This window comes from Trachypithecus francoisi, unplaced genomic scaffold, assembly GCF_009764315.1.
Source record: "Trachypithecus francoisi isolate TF-2019V2 unplaced genomic scaffold, Tfra_2.0 Lachesis_group11, whole genome shotgun sequence".
NCBI lineage: Eukaryota > Metazoa > Chordata > Mammalia > Primates > Cercopithecidae > Trachypithecus > Trachypithecus francoisi.
Window position 1 is genome coordinate 94,522,395 of NW_022681456.1, and position 14,396 is coordinate 94,536,790.

The following is a 14,396-nucleotide window of genomic DNA, read 5'->3' on the forward strand; positions in this document are numbered from 1 at the left end:
TTAAGTGAGGTGAGTGCACCTAGTCCAGTGTCTTACACACAGCATTCAACTGGGATAAACCCTGTCCTTTAATACATTTGACTTGTCTCAGCAAACTTACTGCATCAAACTCATTTAGATGCCTTTTATTTCACTCATGATGTGTTTGTTCACCATACTCATCATACCTCTCCTGAGTTCACCCCCAGAGATATATTAGATTCTTCATTTTATTAGACCAGTATTTCTTCATTCTAATGTTGACATGAGTAGACCTGGCATCCTAGATACTCAGTGTGCCACATTTGTCTTCACTAACTTTATTAACTTTATTTTATCCCTTTTGTTTTTATTATATAAAACTTGCTCAGAAATACTTTCTGCTGAAGTTATTAGGAGTAATGGTCAATATGTTTTTCAAATGTACAACATCTATTTAACAGTACTTTATATACCTTATCACTTTAATAGCCTCAATTCTATGGGATAGGTGCCATTAAACTACTTCATTTGTAGATGAGAAAATAGATATTTAGAAGAGACTGAATAATTTGTCCAAGATCACGTGGTTAGAAAAATCTGCCAAGAAATCCTTTGCTCTTAAGTGCGATGTACACTGCCATCATCTTGCTTAAAGACAGATTGCTTATACAATGCACAAAGATAATAAAATGTTTATAGCTTAAGGATAAATGAAATGTTTATATTTTTCATAATAAAATCATAATAGATTTTGAATACATTTTGCACAAAATTTTGGAAGGTTTAGCTTATACTTTAAATCATAGAATGGAGTAGAAAATAAAAATAGACATAATTCTGCTTCTTCATCCCTACCTCCTGGAGAGAAAGGGCTGGATAAGAGAGGTGAACATGATTCAGCTGTGTGGATAGGAAGATTTTTAAAGTAATGGAAACAAATGAATTATGTTTCTGACATCAGTAAAAATCAGTGGGTATCAAAAAACATGAAGTCCTGTATTGACCTATAATCCTTTTTCTCAAATGTAGGAGTCTTGATCTCATTAAAGAATGAAGAGTTTGAGGGATAACAATGCCCTGAAGTTTGTCCAGTTTTTTTGTTTGTTTGTTGTTTGTTTGTTTGTTTGCTTTTTGAGATGGAGTCTTGCTTTGTTGCCAGGCTGGAGTGCAGTGGCGCAATCTCGGCTCACTGCAAGCTCCACCTCCCGGGTTCAAGCAATTCTCCTGCCTCAGCCTCCTGAGTATCTGGGACTACAGGCCCCCACCACCATGCCCAGCTAATTTTTCTCTTCTTTGGAAGAGACGGGCTTTCACCATGTTGGCCAGGATGGTCCCAGTCTCTTGACCTCGTGATCTGCCTGCCTTGGCCTCCCAAAGTGCTGGGATTACAGGCCTGAACCACCGTGCCTGGTCAGTTTGTCCAGTTTGATGTTGACTGGTTGAGTGGTTGATGGGGGCTTTCTTGCTTGTTGTTTTTATTCACTTAAGACAGCTCTAGCCTTGCAGAACCTCACTATTCACTTAAGACAACTCCAGCCTTGGAGAACCTCATGTCCCTCCTAAATAATACCCAGACCTGGAAGGTTCTCTGAGACACATAGGAATAAATTCAATTCCTCAGAATTTTAAGGAACTTTCAGAAAACTCTAGAATCCCAAGCACACCCTTACCTACCTCTCATTTGTGAATGGGGGCTTCTAAAGGAATGCTGAAGACTCGTATGCCCCCATTTACAAAAGTAACAACCAGATTTTGTAGAGAAACTCTTACTATATCACTATGATGGAACTTAATGAGTCCTGTCCATAGCTGTGAAAAATAATCTTGCTGTCTTCCTGACTCAACTGAGCTGCTGCTTAACCTCAGTTTATATTTTCCCTCAAAGAAGACTTTTTAAAATTACATTTTATTTATGTTGTAGAATGAGGTAGGGATGTAAAATGCCCTATAAGAAAAGCACAGGAAAGTATATTGGGCTTTTTTGATTGCTGTGTACAATAGATCAGAATAAAATTGAATCTAAGTTGATATTAGCAATAATCTTAATGCTGGATTTCAGAAAAACTTCATTAAGCAGTCTTGTTGATTTGCTATGGCTCATTTTTTCATTTCGGTGGGTAGAGAAACAAAAAACAGTAAAGGATAATGGTGATATTCAATCACCTGATGGGATCTAGTAAAACTGCTGAAACTAGATTGATTTTAAAGCAGATCACTAAGGAATTAATCTTGGAAGAGAAAAGCAACAGCATGTCCTGCCAATGAAAATATAGGAAAGTAAAGTCTTAAATTTGCATACGCATTTCTATCACACGTTTAAGATATTTTTGGTTAAGCAAATAACCAGAGCAATTTTCCATTTTAAATTTCATCACCTATAAAAGTATTGATCAACGATTAAAATGTCTGGCCCAGATTATACAAAAACACATTAAAGCATGTCTGTAATAATAAGAGAGATTATATTTTAAGCATTTGAAGGATTTTTCCAGGGGAGATATGCCCTAGGTACAAAGCAAAGCACTACCATCCTATTGCTTTTGAGTATAAACAGTATAAGAAAAGAGAACAAAGTCATTTACCTGATCTGCTTGCTGCTATTTTACCATCTGAACAAAGAAAGGAAGAATTGCTGTCTTTAATGGTGTCTCTAAATGATAGATTTGCCAGTAGAAAGTGAATATTGATTACAGTCATTTCTTGTCTTTGGGAGGTGATCCCAAAGAGAGATATTCATTGAATTTAATACTCAGGCATAAATATGGTAATTAGCCATTGCCCATGGTACATTTCTGCATCTCCAGAACACTGCCATAAAGGAGAAAGTCTGGGCTGATCTTCCAGTCACTCTCATGCCCAGTCTAAATGTATAAATTAGAATGCAGCAAAACTCAATAATTTTTAGATGCCTAACAGGTGCTTCAAAAGACTAATTATTCTTTTGGTAAAATGCAGAAGTTTTAGTTAAAAGATATTTTCACATGACAAAGGTACTGAATAAACTACAATTACTTAATCTGAATCAAATGTCTACAATTTCTAGTTTACAGCTGAATACTAAAATTTATATATACACAACTTACAAATTATTTAAGTGTCATTATTGTAAATCAAGGTAAACTTTCTCCATACTTAAATAAATGGCATGTAAGTGTACAAACTTGTCAAGCTATTGTAAGTACAGCTGAGTCAAAAACTCACAATAAGAATGGGTACTTTACAACAAAAAGTATAATTTACATACATACGCACTTATTAAGATTTACAAATATAAAAATATTTGTATTAAATACATCAAGTCATTAGTTTCCAAAATAATTTTCTCAATAATTCTGTGAAATAAAATACTTAACAATGGCAATCGAATTTTGCATAAAGTTGCATGTTGATTGCATATTAAAGAAACCTCAAAGATGTTTTTGGTAACATTTTTATTTGGAGACTTAACAGGATTGTGGTTTGTTTTTAACGCTTCTCTATGCTCTATAACCTTTAAATATTCTAAACTGACTGCATTATTCAAATAAAGAGTCAAGGCACATGGTCTGATAAACTTTTAGAAATTTGAACTAAAATCCAATTCAGGATAATCCAGGACTTATGGTTAGTAAACCTATCCCAGAGATGAAGGGGTAAATTAAGACAAACAGTAAATAGCACATTTAAAAGATAAATTATTTCCCATATGTTCTCATAAATTGTTGTCAAAACCAAATCTTATGTATTGCACAAACAAATGCACACACACATGTTTAGCCAAAGGCTAAGAAGAAATGGTTGACAGATGTGGCTTGGAGACACTTAATATAAACGCTTCAAAAGAAAACTGCACAGTAATATTCTCTATGTAAGTTAAACACCTGGAAAATTCTAACTATCTGAAATGTAGATTGAAGTTAAGAAGTTGTCCCGAAATCCTCTTGCGGCAAATAGAGATATCATCGAGCCCATGTATAAATTCTTGCTTATTCACTGTACCCATCAGGAGAAATCTTTTGAGGCCTAACTCAGAGTGCACATCCTTACCACAGGTACAAGGCTAATGAGCTTGGATCGATGGTGTTCTCAGCCCAGTGGACTGAAAACAATGAGTAAGAATTGGAACTGACTGCTAAAAGTAGACATGATGATCCTATGAATATAGAATTAGTTGTTGAACAGAAGAGAGAGGACAGAAAGGCAAATCAAAAGCAGACACAGAAACTCAGAAACAATCTCTGGAACAGGGACAAACTGTTTACTCAAGTCAGCAGATTCCAAGGGCATCATTGTATAGAATATAATATGATAATGGACATGAATTTTCATGCCCTTAAAAAAGATTAAGCTAATTTCAGAAGTTCCTCATCTTCTTTGGTGAGAAGTTAGGGCATCCTTGTTTTATTTTGGAAAGTTTACCTTGTAAAGCATTTGGTTACTTTCAAGTAGAAAATTCTTGTAGGCAAAATAAATCTTATATTGATAATCCCAATTTATTTTATTCATTTAAAACAAAGATGTACTCAGGACCTACTCCATTGCAGCCACTGCTCTTGGCATTATGAATACAGAGTGAACAGCATAGACCAAAATCTGTCCTTAAGGAGTTCAAAGTCACGTGGAGTAAACGGGGTGTCATGGGAGCTCATTCACAAACCCAAGTGTGTAGGACACACAATTTTCTGATTCCAAAAGCAACCTCACAATGCAGCATAATGTTTCAAAGCAAAGATTAATTCCTGAAAGATACTGACCTGGTTTTTGTTGGTAAAGTAGGGCTTCCACATCTATTTTTAAATGAAAAAAAAAAAAAAAGTCATTTTATAATTCTCTATAACATATTTTAAGACAATGAAAAAGATGTTCTTTTTCTTTTCATTCTTCCTTAAAATTCAATATAAGCAATCCACTCTTTTTATCTGTTAAGTGTAATTTTTAATGGTAATTTATTATTTTGCAGCTTTTCTATTTAATAGGAAATGATCTATGTAACACAGACCTACCAGCATATTTGATATCAAAATTTTCAATGCCAACTCAGACTTAAAAATATGCCTGACCAAATAGATTAAGCTCACAAATTAATATTAGCCAGTACTTTATATCTTTTTCACACAACTACAGCTGTTTATCTAAAGTATGTTTTCTGATCTAAATTTCACATGCTTTTATTTCCCCTAAACATTTTCTGGGTTATGTGTTCATAAGCAGTGAATTATACAAAAAAGAAATAAGAATAAAAGAACAGAATCAATTATATGGACTTTAATGAGAATATAGGATAGCCTGAGGAAAAAAAATAAAAGTAGATTATGCATATTCTCGCCTGAATTATGTCTCTTATAACTGTTTTTTTCTACTTAACCAGAAAAATTGCTTTTCAAATTTTTTTCTTTCTGTATAGTTATGCTTGATTAAACAATGCAAATGTTTCTTCCAATTGATTATATGGATACTGACTAAATATTTGCCTTCAGCAACTTCCAGGCCCCAAGATTTATCATCCTATAACCTACTGAAAACGATGAGAATCTGTATTTGAAACATAAATCACACTGACTAACAGCAACAAAAATTCATCTCAAATAAGGCACCTAGGATTTCTGCAAAGAGCAGTTTTCCAAGTATGTTTCTCAGTTCCCGCAATGACATCTTGAATAAATACATACAATCTTTGAATTTTGTTGATAGGTCTCCTGTCTATGGAAAGCCTGTTGAAATACTCACAATCATTTTCCAGATCTACAGTGGATGGACATATAGGAGTTTACCTTAGAAACATGAGCCAATTCTTCAGGAAATTTAATATACTTACAACAAGTACTTTTAAAATTATGTTTATGGTGATATGACGTATAATAAATGCTTTGAAAATAATGCGCTCCGGCCGGGCACGGTGGCTCACGCCTGTAATCCCAGCACTTTGGGAGGCCGAGGCAGGCAATCACGAGGTCAAGAAATCGAGACCATCCTGGCGAACACGGTGAAACCCCGTCTCTACTAAAAATACAAAAACTTAGCTGGGCAAGGTGGCAGCCACCTGTAGTCCCAGCTTCTTGGGAGGTTGAGGCAGCAGAATGGCGTGAGCCCGGGAGGCGGAGGTTGCGGTGGGCTGAGATCGCGCCACTGCACTCCAGCCCGGGCGACAGAGCGAGATTCCGTCTCAAAAAAAAAAAAAAGAAAGAAAGAAAGAAAAGAATGTGCTCTGTGCTCCATTACTTAGGAAACAAGAAACACATTTATGCAACAGGAAAAAAAGAATATAACAAAGCACTATGTAAGATTTTGAAAATCACTGTTACATAAAGTAATCATTTTCTAATGGTTCATCAATTTCCCAGAGAGTTGGATTAAACATAGAAACATTTTATTTTAATTATAACAAATAATTGCAGTTCTCTATATTCTGGCATCTCAGAGAAAAGTAAGATGTATGTTTTGTGTTCTACTTTCAGATTTAGAGAATAGGTGTTTAAGTTTAGATATGGAAAAAAATCTCCTGCTCTTTGCAGACTTTTCCCCTTACGTTTGGATAATGTTATCTTTTCTGCCCTTTTCAGGAACAGAACAACGTTTGTTTCTAGGCACTTTTTCATTTTGCTTAATGTTTAATTTTCTCCAAATGAATGACATCTTACCTTTAATTTGTGAAAGTAATTAATGGACTTTCTAAAATATCCAGGAAAGTCATTAGTTTAAAAGTGTTGTTTTTTATGATGACCCTGTTTTTAATTGGTGATAATTTCTTGATTTGTGAAAAACATGATTACCTGTTTGTGTCTTTAGTCTTAATAGGGATATGCATTCAAGATAGAAACATCAAAGCATAAACTGTGATGAAAATCAGTAACAAACAACACTGAATGTATATTGCGTGATCTGCTTAGTAATAGTTCTGGGTAGTTGCTAAACAAATATATCTAAATGTGTATACATATATTTAAAAGCATCTTTCATTTTATTGTGCTTTACTTTACTGATGTTTACATATATTGTGTGCTTTACAAATTGAAGATTTGTGGCAATCCTGTGACTAGCAACTCTGCTGACACCATTTCTCCAACAGCATGTGCTCACTTCAGTTCTTTGTAACATATTTTCATAATTCTCCCAATATTTCCAATTTATTATTATTGTTATACCTGTTGTGGTGATCTATGATCAGTGATTTTTTGATGTTGCTCTTGTAATTGTTTTGGGGCATCACAAGCCATGCTCAATAACACGGCAAACTTAATATAGACTTATGTTCTGACCTCTCTACCAACAAGTCATTGCCCCCATCTCTCTCCCTCTCTTTGGGCCTCCCTTTTCCCTGAGACACAACAATACTGAAATCAGGCCAATTAATAACCCTACAATGGCCTCTAAGTGTTCACATGAAAAGAAGAGTGGCAGATCTTGCATTTAATATCAAAAGTTCAAAATGATTAAGCTTAATGAGGAAGGCACATGGAAAGCCGAAACAGGCTGAAAGCTGAGTCTCTTGTGCTGAACACTCAGCAATTTGTGAATGCAAAAGAAAAATTCTTGAAGGAAATTAAAAGTGCTACTCCAGCGAACACATGAATGATAAGAAAGCAAAACAGCCTTATTTCTGATATGGAGAAAGTTTGAGTAGCCTCAAGCCAACCACAATATTCCCTTAAGCCAAACCGTAATCCAGAAAAAAGGCTTTAACTCTTTTCTGTTCTCTGAAGTCTGAGAGAGGTGAGGGAGCTACAGAAGAGAAGTTTTAAGTTAGCAGAGGTTAGCTCATGAAATTTAAGGAAACAAGCGGTCTCCATAAGATGAAAGTGCAAAGTGAAGTAGCAAGGGCTGATGGAGAAGCTGCAGCAAGTTCAGAACAGAAGATCTAGCTAAGATCATTCATGAAGGTGGCTGCACCAAACAATAGATTTTCATTGTAAACAAAACAGTTTTCGACTGGCAGAAGATGCCATCTAGGACTTTTGTAGCTAGAGAGGAGAACTCAATGCCTGGTTTCCAAGCTTCAAAGGACAGACTGATTCTCTTTTTAGGGTCTAATGCAGCTTCTCACTTGAGGTTAAAAACACTGGTCATTGACCATTCTGAAAGTCCTACGTCCCTTAAGAATTATGCTAAATCTGATCTGCCTATGCTCTATATATGGAATAACTCAACCTGGATGATAGTACGTCTGTTTACAACAGGACTTATTGAATATTTTAAGCCCATTGCTGAGATCTAGTGCTCAGTACAAAAGATGCCTTTCAAAATATTACTGCTCATTGATAAGAGTTCAAGAGCTCTGATGGAGATGTACATAGAGATTAATGTTGTTTTCAGGCTGCTAACACAACATCCATTCTGCAGCCGACAGGTAAAGGAGTAATTTTGACTTTCACATCTTCTTACTGAAGAAATAAATACATTTCTTAAGGTTATAGCTTGCCCTAAATAATGATCCCTCTGATGAATATAATCAAAGTAAATTGAAAATCTTCTGGAAAGGATTCACCTTTCTAGATGCACATTCATGATTCATGAGAGGAAGCCAAAATATCAACATTAAAATAATTTGGAAGAAGTTGACTTTTAGGGGTTCAAGACTTCAGTAGAAGAAGCAACTGTGGATGTGGTAGAAAGAGCAAGAGAACTAGAATTAAAAGTGGAGCCTGAAGATGTGACCAAATTGTTGCAATCTCATGAGAAAACTTGAACAGATGATGAGTTGCCCCTTGTGAATGAGCAAAGAAAGTGATTTCTTTAATTGAGATGTACTTCTGGTGAAGATGCTGTGAACATAGTTGAAATGACAACAAAGGATTTAGAATATTAGACAAAGTTAGATGCTAAAGCAGTAGCAAGATTTAAGAAAACTGACTGCAACTTTGAAAGAAGTTCTACTGTGGGTAAAATGTTATCAAGCAGCATTGCATGCTACAGAGAAATCTTTCATGAATTGAAGAGTCTATCAATGTAGCAAATGTCATAGCTTTCTTATTTTGAGAAATTGCCACAGCTTCCCCCTCTCCACCTTCAGTAGCCACCACATTGGGTACTCAGCAGCAGTCAACATCAAGGCAAGACCCTTCACCAGCCAAAAGACTACAACTCAGTGAAAACTCAAATGATCATAGCATTGCTTAGCAATAAAGGATTTTTAACTGAGGTATATATACATTGTTTTTTGTACATAATGCTACTGTATACTTAGTCTACAGTATAGGGTAAACATAACTTTTATACATGTTGAGAAGCAAAAAAACTGTGTGTGACCTGCTTTATCACAATATTCACTTTATTGCAGTAATCTAGAAGCAAACCCGAGGTGTGCTTGTATCTACACCCTTAAGACAGGATTGTTAAAGCTGAGGTAATACACAGTAAGATGAAAAATCCAGTTTTCTTATCCTACTTTAAAGTGTAGTGTAAGAAAGATTGCTAGGAAGAAAAATGTTTGATGTACAGAACACTAAACATTTAAACAAATATATACTTGGGGTCATCACATTTGAAAGAATTCTTTAAATTAGTTTCTTACCTTTGCAGAAGCACCAAAGAGCCACAACCAAGTACCATAAGATCAAATTCATGGTTGTGATTTGAGACCTAGAAATAGAGCATAGTCATTCTGGAGAGACAAGTCCACAAGGGCCCCTGTAACTTTGGTTTTTATATCCACTCATCCCAGTGTCTGCCATCATGGGCTAGGTGTGGTAAACTTGGTGACGAGAGAGCAAAGGTAAATGTCATAGCCTGCCAAAGATGAAATCCACTTTCAGCCAGTTTAGTGCATTACTCCTATGACATCTTCTATCTTGGACCAAATCCAGCTCATACCAAACCCAGAACATGCCTTCTTGCCACCCTGTGCAAACAGCAAAGCCAGGAACTAAAAGCCCCAGGATTAAAAACTAAATAAGCTGAGGATACACACATTTATCTGTCCTCCATTAATCAGTGCAGAAGTCTTAATACCTCAAGAAACTCAAATATTGTGATTAAATATTGTAATTGTCTTTCTCTTAACAACAAAATGTGTTTTAAACATTAACCTACTTTGAAACAAAGAACTCTTTACTTACCAATATGTTAGAGAAATGTATTGCACAAGTATAGGTATAGATGCACTAAGATGTATAAATATACAGTAATAGCTTTATAATTCAAAAGGATATGTAAAACTCCAATGATATGTTTTTATTTTATAATAAGATAAATAAGTAGAAAATATTTTAAAATGAAAACAACACAAAAAGAATGTTTTAGGACAAAAACAAATTTAAATAGAAAATGTCATTCATCAATGCATATCTAGATATCCTGGGTAAAGAGATAAGTTCAAGTTAGAATCTCAGAGAAGTTCTGGTCTGGTCTATGATGAACAGGGTAGAGAGGATTGACAAGGGAGGAATCTCTTGGGCCAGTCAGCTGGACCTGGAAAACGGAAAGGCCAACTCCACAGCTTCAATGATGCCATTTGCTCCTCATCTGCTCCCAGCTGCTACCAAGGAAAGACTTCAGCAGCTAAAGTGAAAGCAGTCCTTAGTTTATTCTCCCCAGAAAAGCAGAAGAATCCAGGAAAGGGGGAAAAGGTATGGACCAACATCTTTTTTCTTTCCCTTTATCCACTCATGACTCAACTAACTTAGAACAAATAAATAATTCCTACCTTTTCAGAGGGCCTCACCAATACATATTGAATGCTTTTGCACATGCTCCTTGGCTGGCCAAATCTGTTTAGTCTATTTGTTGAGTCTTAAATTATTTCCAAAGGGGACAGAATTTAACAGATTTAAACATTTTAATTGCATTTGCCTGATTAAGGTGGCACATTTACTGAAGGCCGTGCAATATTAAATCTGATACCAGTATAAGTATCAGAGCTTTTTCTGAGTCAGGCTTTTGGAGATGGTAAACAATAGATATTTTAGTGCTGGAGAAGAGGACTCACTCCAAGAACAGAGAAAGAGGTAACAAATGGAGGTTAAAGAGAATAACAACTGACTCACTGACTTTGTCATTTTTCCAAAACCCAGCCTTGTTTCTTTCAATGATTCACAAATTTATTAAGATGGTACATAAAGGACTTTTCTCCAACATAGAAAAAAATATAGTTCAGAGGGAACTATATTATCCATTGAGACATGTGACTCACAGTAACACTGCCATTGATGATGTTCTTTTCTTTATCATACATGACTTCATTGTGAAGAAGATTTAATCCCAGGAAACCCATTTTTTTAGATTATCATTATGAGATAATTATTCTGCTATATGCTTCACAGTAGGCTTAGACATGTAAGAGACTAGAATGATACAAAGTTATCAGGGGCTGTTAAGCAACTAAGAATATATGCAAGATAGAACATTTCAATAAGCAAGATTGAATGGAAATGGTATGGAAGCTCCAAGCAAGGTGAGATTACTTTTAGCTTAGAAGAATCAGGGAACATTTCATTACTCTTGCTTGGCACAACCCTAACCATGGCTTAAATTAAACTCTTTCCTGTTCCCAACTACACTATGCAGATGAACACAACTGATTCATCTATGAACCACATGCTAACTTGTCTCTCTTAAATTCATTACCCCAAACTGACCCTTAAGACAGCTAGGCAATTATATTTTCTAGTCCATTTGCTGTCACACTCTTCCATTTCATATCTTCTCTCCTCTCAGCATCCAACACCTCTTTCCCATCATCCCTTTCTGTTAACAGCATTATTTCCAGTTTTACTGAGAAAACAAAAGCTATCAAAATAAAACTCTACCAGATTTCTACTCAATTACCTACCTTCTTATTTATCCAGATGAACTCTCTGTACCACTATCAAAGGCCAACTCTTTCATTTGTATACTGGATTCCATCCAAGAATATTATGCCAGCAATTCATTCATCTCTAGGTTTTCCCCCCTTTTGGATTATTCTCAACAGTATAAATGCATGAGCTTATTTCTCCTAACTCAAAATAAATAAATATGTATATGAAACGACGCTATGAAATGTGAATTATATCTCAATAAAGCTGTTTAAAAAAAAAACTGTGGAACTCACTTCCTTTCTGGCTCTCTTCCCATTTATCTGTTCCCTTTAATGATTAAATATCACAAAAGAGGTATTTGTGCTCATGGATTCACTCATGAACTTTGTTCCTTCAAGTTTTCACTCCATCACTCCACAAGATGTGCCCTTGGCAAGGACACTGGTGATTGATCCCCTTTTGTGAATCTAATGGTCAGTTTTCAGTCCTTCTTTTATTAACCTCTCAACAACAGCATTGAACACAGTTGATCAATTCCTGCTTTTCAGTACACCTTGTATCACTTCTGCAAATTCCAAGTTTTTTTCTATTTCCTTTGTTGCTCCTTTTTATCCTCTGTTGATTCCTTCTCATATCCCAAGGCCTGTTAACATGAGGACCCTGAGGTTCAAATTTGCATCTCTCTTTTTGTTATTTACTCCTTGGGAGGGATTCTATTCAAATTCTATGAATTTAAATACCATGCATATGCTCGTTACTTTCAAGTTTATATATCTAGCCTGGCCTTTTCCTCTGAGCTCCAGGCTCATATTAATCATCTTCACTTCAATGTCTGCTAAGCAGCTGAAACTCAATGTGTCCAACATGAAACTCCAGTGCCATGTTCCATCCCTTCCACAGATGTGCTTCTCCCAATGTCTTTTCATCTCAGTTAATGGAGCCTCTGTTCTTCCAGTTACCTCTACCCACAATTTGGAGCCATCCTTGACTCCTCTTTTTCTTTCACCCATCCCCTATTCATTCCATCAGAAAATCCTCTTAATTTTCACTTTCATCTTGAGTCCAACCTCTTCTTAGCACCCCCACTACCACCACCCTGATACCCCTCATTTATGCTGCCATCACCTCTGGCCTAGATTACCATAATGGACTTTCAGCTAGTCTCTCTACTTATCTACTTATTCACTGTGGCTAATCTCAGGACATCAGCCAGCATGGTCCTGTGCAAACTGGCTTTTATGCTGTGTTTCTCCACTCAAAACTCTCATGGCCTTATTTCATTCAAAATAAAACCAACACCATTAACATGGCTTACAAGGTCCTGCCCCATCAGCCCCAACTCTCTCATCTCACCTTCTACCTACCTACTCTTACTGTCTCCACTCCAGCCCCAGAGGCCTCCCTTCTATTGGTGGAGCTCACCAGGTACAATCATACCTCAGAATCACACTCAGAATCTGATATGGTTTGGCTGTGTCCCCACCCAAATCTCATCTTGAATTGTAGTTCCCATAATCCCCCTATGTTGTAGGAGGGATCCAGTGGGAGGTAATTTAATCATGGGGGTGGTTACCTCCATGCTGTTCTTGTGATAGTGAACAAATTATCATGATATCTGATGGTTTTATAAGGGCCTTTACCCCTTTGCTAGGCACTTCTCCTTCCTACCACCATGTGGAGAAGGATATGTTTGTGTCTCCTTTTGTTACCAGTGGGTCTTTGCTCCTAGGGCTCTCAAGGTGGTGGCAGGCTGCTCCCAAGATGGGGTGGGCCATTTCCAAGATGGCAGCAAGCCTTTTGTTCTCTGACCTGGGCTTCTTGGCCTCACAGATTCCATGGAATGGAACTGTGGGCCATGCAGTGAGTGTTATAGCTCTACTAGAAGCCGTGGGTCACAGAAGAGAACCGTGGAACCCAGTGACTAGTGTTCAGCTTGATTAGGATGAATCTGCGCACTTAGCTGCACAGGAACAATGGTGAGCCTCTAGTGTGATAGGGAGTGGCAATGATGCCTTGCTAAATCAGAAGCACAGAGGACACCCTCCCGGATCTGGAGGGGTGGGAGTCAATGGCGGGTCTGCGACAGTGGCATTCAACCATGGTTGACAGTGAGCGAAAGCTTAGCTTGAGCTGGAACAAACATGGACCAGAAGAGTGTACAGTTGCTAGATTTAATGGAGTGAAAACAGAGCTCCCATACAATGGGAGGGAACCCAAAGGGGGTTGCCACTACTGGCTCGAATGCTCTGGGTTTGTATCCCGATCATTGTCCCTCCCCTTGTGCTCTCAGGCAATAGATGACTTGACTATTTCTTTACCTCCTGCTCTTAGCCTAATTTGTATTTTAGTGACCACTCTTTACTATCTGATTGGTTGGATGTGAGCTGAGTTACCATCCCTGTGTTTAAAGGTGGGTGGCATCACCTTCCCCAGCTAGGCTTAGGAATTCTTATAGGAAATTCAGCTAGTCCTGTCTCTCAGTACTCCCTCTCAACAGGAAAACCCAAGTGCTGTTGGAGAGGTTGGCCGACAACCACTCTAACTGCTTCCTACTGAATTAGAGCATAGCAGGGGTCATGCAGTTGACATTTCCTTGAGAGGGGTACTTTCAATGTTATCAACATTGGAGCATGGGCTATCAGGCTGGCCCAGGGGTCCACAGTAGATCTTAGTCATAGACTGCATCTGGGGCTCCATTTGAAGAGCCATTTGTACTTTTACAGC

The 14,396-nt window shown here is 37.0% G+C and overlaps 1 protein-coding gene across 1 annotated transcript in view; it reads right to left on the reverse strand.

The window, feature by feature from the left end:
• MUC19 (mucin 19, oligomeric) overlaps positions 1-9,553 on the reverse strand; it is a 211,467-nt gene extending 201,914 nt beyond the window's left edge. Inside the window, 3 exon segments of the mRNA XM_033223489.1 lie at positions 2,544-2,570; positions 4,695-4,727; positions 9,449-9,553. Coding sequence (XP_033079380.1) covers positions 2,544-2,570; positions 4,695-4,727; positions 9,449-9,500 — 112 coding nt within the window. The 5' untranslated portion in view covers positions 9,501-9,553.
• Between the last annotated feature and the right edge of the window lie 4,843 nt (positions 9,554-14,396).